Source organism: Saccostrea cucullata, unplaced genomic scaffold (genome assembly GCF_032062105.1).
Source record: "Saccostrea cucullata isolate Sc308-1 unplaced genomic scaffold, CSIRO_AGI_Scuc_v1 ctg5180, whole genome shotgun sequence".
Taxonomy (NCBI): domain Eukaryota; kingdom Metazoa; phylum Mollusca; class Bivalvia; order Ostreida; family Ostreidae; genus Saccostrea; species Saccostrea cuccullata.
Window position 1 is genome coordinate 297 of NW_026934572.1, and position 8,174 is coordinate 8,470.

The 8,174-nt window shown below is 34.0% G+C and overlaps 1 protein-coding gene across 1 annotated transcript; it reads left to right on the plus strand.

Annotated features, from left to right (window-relative positions):
• Positions 1 to 521: 521 nt before the first annotated feature.
• On the plus strand, positions 522 to 6,798 carry LOC134241015 (protein DPCD-like). Its single transcript, XM_062723108.1, has 6 exons — positions 522 to 582; positions 884 to 964; positions 1,884 to 2,005; positions 3,866 to 3,999; positions 4,345 to 4,447; positions 6,557 to 6,798. Exons 1-6 carry the CDS (start codon positions 522 to 524, stop codon positions 6,659 to 6,661), a joined length of 606 nt encoding a protein of 201 aa, XP_062579092.1. The 3' UTR covers positions 6,662 to 6,798.
• Positions 6,799 to 8,174: the final 1,376 nt, after the last annotated feature.

Consider the following 8,174-nt stretch of genomic DNA (forward strand, 5'->3'; position numbering starts at 1 on the left):
AATTATCAAAGACCACGAGCGGTGTAAATCCTCTTGAAGAACAGTCATTTAGTGATCATAACCATCATTTAGTGAGCTCAGTGCTCACAGTACTAGTACCTCTAGATTTATTACTACATCCTGAACTGTATGAGCGACCAGCAGTAATATTAATTAACATTTAAAGTATGTCAAAGAAGACTTAGATTTCCCCTCATGAAAGCGAACTATCTGTGTAGAAAATGTAGAATAAAATTGAATCACTTTTATCTTACCTGATGTAGATCGCGAGTTTTCAAATTTCCCGCGGAAAACTGAAAGGACTCATTCCAATGAAAACTCTCTCTCTCTCTCTCTTTTTTTTTTTTTTGATGTATTGTGAATTTTATTAACTACGTTCATAATTTTTTATTCATATTTCCATGCTTTATTGTAAAGGCATTGCCATGCATGATTATTTAAATGAAAATCTTTTGAGTTATCGAAAATTTCAATCTTTTGTGCAGAGAAGGTAAAATTGGTCTGTTACTAGTAAAAACAACATGGCGTCCGCATGGATTGAGAAATTGAAGACGGCACAGAAAACGTGCATGATACAAGACGGTGAGAAGTAAAATATTTTAAAATGTCCCACAACTTAGCGTAGGAAAAAAATTGGCTTAAGATAAAAGTTTTGATAACATTATCATCATAATACGATATCATTTGTTGCCCATGTTTGTGCCAGGAAAAAGGAGTCCAGTTTACTAGTTTAATCATGTCTTGTCGTTCTTATGTATCTCTCACATGTCAGATAACACATCAGAATGGACAGTAGAATTTTATCCTCCCGGTTGACACCTTCATAATAAGACGAAAAAGTTCATTACATTAATTTCTCATGTTTCTGTTCTGATATTTTTAGGAAGAAGAAAAATTCATTTCGTATTTCCAGACGGAACAGAGATGGCAGAAGAGTATGACTTGAAAACATCAGAACTTGTTTGTATGTACTATCTATACGTATGATAGCCTTTTAAGTTCTTTAATATGTTTTACAGTGTGACCGTTGGGGCGAGCGCAGTTGTACCATCAAAAATACTTGAAAAATTGATCTGCCACTTCAAACATCAAGCCACACGAGACCTCTCGACTACATGTGACGTCACACGACGTCACGGAGATCGTCGGAGCTTACGAAGACAGCCGAGCGTCTGGTTGAAACTATAGAGCCAGTGCAATTTTTGTCGAAAAACATTGCAGAGTTATTTTTTGTTAATTTGAAATTAAGATATCTACAAACTGATAGCCTTTTATGCTTTACGTTATTATTTATTTATTTATTCGCGCAAAGGACATTGGGTAGTGTAGGAATTCTGGGAATGTTTCACAGAGAAATTTGCCTGACGTATGTACAGATTTCAATCCGAATTTCCTCTGTTCTTACACATTAGTCTATTGAGCTCGCTTCGCGAGCGTGGCTTCGCAACGCTTGCTGCGCTCGCTATAAAATTTTGTCAAAGAATTATTGATGATAATCTGCAAAATTATTTTGGTTATAAACAGGGCAATTTTTAATTTTTTTTCTTAACATGGCTTTCATGAAAAAATGCTTCATATGAATCTATAAAAGATATGATATAAAAGACAAAGAGGTGGAATTAATTATAGCCACATGCATGCAGCTATAGTATCATGATATCCTTTAATTTTAATATTGTAAGAAAAAACTTATAATTTTCAAAACAATATAATATAGTACATAATCTTTTTTAAAACGTGTTAAAATTTATATGTTCCGAATCCACTTACATGTATAGTAGGCCTACTTCTCTTAATTTTAATTATATTGAACTCAGAAACAATAATGGCATAATATACAAATCAATGTAACTTAATATAATTGGCACTTTATTTTATTTTAGCAAGAAAATGGAGAAGAAAAGCAACACTAGGTGTAAAGGAGTCAAAATGGGAGTTTGAAGTTGGAGAGCAGTTAGTTCCCAGAAACTTAGACTCAGAGGGCCTGTTGGAGAGTGCAGCAAATGTTAGTATCTAAGAAAAGGATAAGCAGGGTGTTATAAAGTAGGATTTCAGCACTGGGCATGTATGTAGAGTCACTGCTCTTAAACCTTTGTTTTAGGCTATTTGTAAAATAATATTTCCTTGCCTTCTCCATGTTCTCCCGACCCAGGTTAAAAAAATGTATGTATGTGTAGGTGGAAATTTTTTTTATCTCTCAGAAAGTTTTAACATATACAGTACCTGGCCATAAGTGAGTCATAAAATGGCCGACGTGACGTAGCGTGAAATTTATAAACTTCAAAACAAAAATGCGAATCATTCAAAAGTAAACAAGTACTTACAGTTGATGGTTTAATATTTTGTTGCATGGCCTTTAGACCTGATGACCTGTCGTAATCGAGCCGGTATCGATGCATATAAGCTCCGTATGTAGTGGAGAGGCAAGGACTGCCAGATTTCTTTGACTTTACTTATAAGTTCTGCGCGACTGTGAATGTGGTGTACTTCTCTTTGAAGTTTAATTTTTATTGTTCTCCAAACATTTTCGATAACATTTAGGTCAGGGGATTGTGAGGGCCAGGTCATAGATTTTAATTCATTTTCAATCTTCCACTGTTTCGTAGCAAACGAAGTATGTACCGGTGCGTTGTCATCTTGGTAAAGATAGTCATTTGTAGGGAAATGCCTAGCTATCACTGGCCATAAATTTGTGTCTAGTATATCAATATACTTCTGTGAATTTATTGTGCCATCAACTTCAGTAAAAGTTCCAATTCCTTGATAAGTTATACATCCCCAAAACATTGCGGAGTACTTCCCTGTACCGCGAACGCCCAAACATTCTGGTCGATAAACTTCGTCGGGTCGTCTCCAAACAAATACATTTTTATTTTGATCAATTACGACTTGTGTTTCATCACTGAAAATCACTTTTTTCCATTGGTTGTTAACTGTCCAGTGTAATCTTCCTCTGCACCAGTGAACCCGACGATTTCTATTCTCCTTACGAATAGTGAGTGTCTTCCGTATTTTCCTTCTTGTATAATTGTTAGCCCGCAGACGTCTTCTAATAGTCCTTGTAGATAAAACATTTGGTAGAACATTGTTTGCCTCCGCAGTAATATCACCCAAAGTCTGTCGCCTATCATGCTTCAAACACCTAATTATTTTTCGGTCACCACGAACATCCGTTTTTCTCGGACGACCGCTTCGGGGCTTATTTTCCGTTGATCTACGTTGCTGAAATCGTTTCAGAAATCGAGATATTGAAGATTGACTTACATTTAATAATTCTGCAATTTGACTTTGTTTAATTCCACTATTAGTCATTGATATAATCGATTCTTTAACCGGTGTTGACATTTGTTTCCTTTTAGAAGCCATCTTTATACAGATGCTCTATTTACCCAAATACGTCACATCATAAAATATGACGTCATGATCACTTGTCTTAGATCCCCCTCGAAGTGATAATGTTTTCAACTTTTACCTGCGCGATACTTATTAACAGTATAAAGCAAAAATCATTCATCAAGGAGGGAAGTGGATATTTTGAGACGCCATTTTATGACTCACTTATGGCCAGGTACTGTATGTTGAAGGAATGCAAAAATTGAAGAGCAAATTAAAAAAGGGGGAAAATATCTTCCTGGAAGTTGAAAAAAGTTTGAGTCAGGCTATAAGATGTTTTTAGCCAGTCAGCTGGGAGAGGGCAATCAACTATTTATTTTTGTGTTGCAAACATGTACCTCTAAATAACATGATACACTGGCAGAATTTTGACTGTACAATGTATTTCAAATTGGAAAATTGGGAAAAGAAACTTTTGCCTTTGTTTTCTCATTTTTGATTTATTTGATATTTATTTTTTTTTCTTTTGTAGCCAATTTTTGCCAGAAAAGACACTGCTTTATCATTTCAGTGGAGAATTAGAAACTTACCCTATCCAATAGAAACATACAATGTAACGGTTGACCCTGAGAATAGGACAATTACTGTTAGTACCACTAATAAAAAGTAAGCGATTACTTTATAAACGATGAAAAAAACAAAAAATATGAAAAATGAAATTGTATGACTTCAAGTTTGATTAAAACAATTTGTTAGCAAAATAATAGGTTTTTATTTTTTAAATCTTGTTTGTCATGAAAATTTAAATACAGTATGGAATTATTATTTCACATGTTTTCTTGTGCCATATTTTGTTATAACTATTAGACATGAATATATAATTCATAGCAATTTTGAAGTCAGAAAATAAAATAAACAGCTGCAGAAACAGAAAATGAAAGCTTATTAGCATCTGATTAAAGAATTTATTGAAGAGGAGAGAGAATTTCTCACAGAAGATAATACTTGTAGGTATTTTAAGAAGTTTCCTATACCAGACATGGACAGAGCACAGCTACCTCTAGAACAAAAAGCACTGAGTATAGCACATGCCAACAATACTCTCATAATAACTGTAAGTTTCTGTACAGTTGTATTTATATTAATAGGTTCATTACTCAATATTCTGTTGATTGTAATAAATTTATTATAATATTCACCTAGTAGACATAATCGTGCTTGCTTACTTAGGCCTGTCGTTTTGTAAGGAACATATAGGCTGTCAGGGACAGTCCTCCAAAAAACTCAATTCTGAGATATAATCATAATGAAGAGTTTAATCTGTGTATTTGCATATCTGTAGCTTATTACTGTTATTAAAAAGTGGGGATCGAGGTCCTCAGACTTCTCTATTTAATATTTCCTGACCAATGAGCTACAATTCAAAATTATGCTACTACGTGAACTATATTTTATATATTTTAGAAGTGCAAATTCTAGAAATTCTGAATATTGATTGACTATATGCAAGGAGGTCATCATGTGGCACATTGATGATACATTTAAGACATTCAAATACCTATGAGGCTATGACACACATACAAAAAAAATCATGTACAGTGAATTTACTTCCATGTACTACATTTACAGCACAGTAAAACACAGTTACATTGTATAGCAAATAATATAATATGCATTCACATTTACATCTAAGTGATTTTCAATCCCTGTAGCTTTGTTTGTTTGTTGTGTAACGTCCCTCTCAAGAATTTTTCACTCTTATGAAGACACCACCACTTGCCGGTTAAGAGCTGCAAATTTTTGTCCTATACTCGACACTTATGGCCATGGAGCAGTGAGGGATCTTTTTATGCCCCCCTTCAAAGAAGAGAGGGCATATTGCTTTGCTGCTGTCGGTCTGTCGGTCCGTTTAGTTTCCGTTCATTTTCTTCAAAACCGTTGCACATACTGAAATGAAATTTGGTATAAAGGTTTTTCAGCTGAATATCTAAGTCAAGTTGTGTTTTGGGTACAATCGCACCCATTTTGTTAGAGTTATGCCCCTTGGACTTAGAAAAATTCCACTTATTTGCAGTTTCCGTTTATTTTCTTTGCAATGGTTGCACATATTGAAATGAAATTTAGTATACAGATTTTTCAGCTGAATATCTAGGTCAAGTTCTGTTTTGGATACGATCGCACCCTTTTTGTTAAAGTTATGCCCCTTGAACGTAGAAAAATTCCACTTATTTGCAGTTTCTGTTCATTTTCTTTGCAATGGTTGCACATATTGAAATGAAATTTAGTATACATATTTTTCAGCTGAATATCGAGCTCAAGTTCTGTTTTGGGTATGATCGCACAATTTTTGATAGAGTTATGCCCCTTGGACTTAGAAAAATTCCACTTATTTGCAATTTCCGTTCATTTTCTTTGCAATGTTTGCACATATTGAAATGAAATTTAGTATACATATTTTTCAGCTGAATATCTAAGTCAAGAACTGTTTTGGGTACGATCGCACCATTTAAGAGAGTTATGCCCTTTTGGAGTTGGAAAAAATCCAATTAGGGGGAGGGGGCATAAGTGTTTTACAAACATCTCTTGTTGTTTTGGGTATGATCACACCATTTTTGACAAAGTTAAGTCCTTTTGGACTTGGAAAAATTCCAATTTGTGGGGGAGGGGGGGGGGCATAAGTGTTTTACAAACATCTCTTGTTTATGTTAACACCTACTGCGACATGGGACCTCGGTTTATGTAATCTCATTCAAAGGATTGGTCTCCACATCCCACAGTGGGATTAAAACGTAAGGATTGACTCCTTCGTTATTCTGCCACTCTAGAGCAGACACTCTAACCGCTGCGCCAATCAGGTGACTCCCTGTGGTTTAAAAATGTATTATAATCTTAATGGATATAATGAATAATGTCTACAACGATTCAAAATTATATGTCCCTGGCACTTTGCTTGAAGTGTGTTTTCCTGTACTTGATGTGGTTCATTTATACATTTAGATTAGATTTAAAATGTTTTTCAAAATATTAAAACATTTGGAACATTTTTCAATTTAAGTTCATCAAATATGAAACATAAATTAAGAAAACATGAAAATAATGTTTTTAAAAGTTCTTTAAATAAATTATAATGAGAAATTTTAAAGTGGAGTAACAGTGATAAATGGAGAATTTTGTTTTTTGTATCAAATATTCACACATTTCCACTATATTGACTTTCATTTAGTACAAGAAGCCAAAGGAAATTCTACAGATGGAAAAAGAGATCCAAGAAGAATTCAAGAAGTTAAAGGCAGCAAAAGATGGTGATGTAGACTGCACACCTAGTTGATCAAATTATTCATAGGCCAAAGGTCAACTTCCAATACATGTGATCTCAGAAAATCTGTGATGAACTGCTGATGAAGGAAATAATCTGAAAAAAAAACTAAGGACTATTTCGGGTGATTGACTCGAGTAAGAATAATGACTGCTGATCTGTTAAACTTAATAGAATCGCAGGCAAAGCTTAATACATAAAAAGGTTGAATACAGTAAAACTCTTTTATAACGAAGTCACTGGGACCTATGAAATTACTTCGTTATATCCGTAATTCGTTATTAACTGTATAAGAAATTCATTAAATTTATATAACTGGGGATCCAAGATGACTTCGCTATATCCTTAAATTCGCAATATCTGTGTTCATACTAAATGAGTTTTGCTGTATTTATTGATTCCTTTTGTTTTTGGTCTATTTATTCCTTGTCTATATATTTTTATTTTTTTAGAACTGTCAATTCATAAAAAATTTGAACTAATTCATCTATGTAGAAGACAAGGAAATTTACGTGTACCTTGTCTTCAGTGCTTTTGAGAAGAAAAATAAATAAAAATGTTAAATCTCCCAACTCCTTACGTTTTTTTGTGTTGTATTGGCCAAAGAATTTATGAAATGCCAACTTTGAAGGAGGTTGTAGAAATCACTGTAACATAAACTTATCAGAGAGTAACATTTCTCACTTAAAATAAAGTAATTTTTGTTGTTTTCCAGGCATGGTGAGACCCATGAATATTTGACCACCACAAAATTTTATATTTCAGATGCATTACACTTAAACATTCTCCAATCATAAAATCAAGTTCTTACAAACTATTATTTTTTCCTCAAACCTCAAAAATTTGACCCCCCCCCCCAAATACATGTGATTTTACAGTTACTTGTTTACCCAACTGTGCAGCTCCCACAAGCCCAGCAGGCCATAATTTAAACAAAGTTGAATATGTATAATACAGGAATGGCTTAATTTACGTCTCCATATACTTCCGTGAGGAAAACTGGTTCTGTGCAGACACTAGTGTATCTGTTGCACAATATATTGGTTCATCAAATTGACTTGTTCGTAACATCATGGGCACGTTTATCAAATTGACTTGTTCGTAACAAATCATGGGGAGGTTCATCAAATTGACTTCTTCATAACATATCATGGGGAGGTTCATTAAATTGACTTGTTCATAACATATCATGGGGAGGTTCATCAAATTGACTTGTTCATAACATATCATGGGGAGGTTCATTAAATTGACTTCTTCATAACATATCATGGGGAGGTTCATCAAATGGACTTGTTCATAACATATCATCGGGAGGTTCATCAAATGGATTTTTTCATAACATATCATGGGGAGGTTCATCAAATGGACTTATTCATAACATGCCATGGTGAGGTTCATAAAACTGACCTGTTCATAACATATCTTGGGGAGGTTCATCAAATTGACTGGTTCATAACATATCATGGGGAGGTTCATCAAATTGACTTGTTCATTACATATCATGGAGAGGTTCATCAAATTGACT

Excerpts from the sequence above, each read along its gene's own strand:
- LOC134241015 (XM_062723108.1), top strand. The coding sequence starts at position 522 with ATGGCGTCCGCATGGATTGAGAAATTGAAGACGGCACAGAAAACGTGC. Across the intron at positions 4,000-4,344 it reads GTTAGTACCACTAATAAAAA|GTATTTTAAGAAGTTTCCTA; the intron begins GTAAGCGATTAC and ends TAATACTTGTAG. Across the intron at positions 4,448-6,556 it reads ACAATACTCTCATAATAACT|TACAAGAAGCCAAAGGAAAT; the intron begins GTAAGTTTCTGT and ends ACTTTCATTTAG.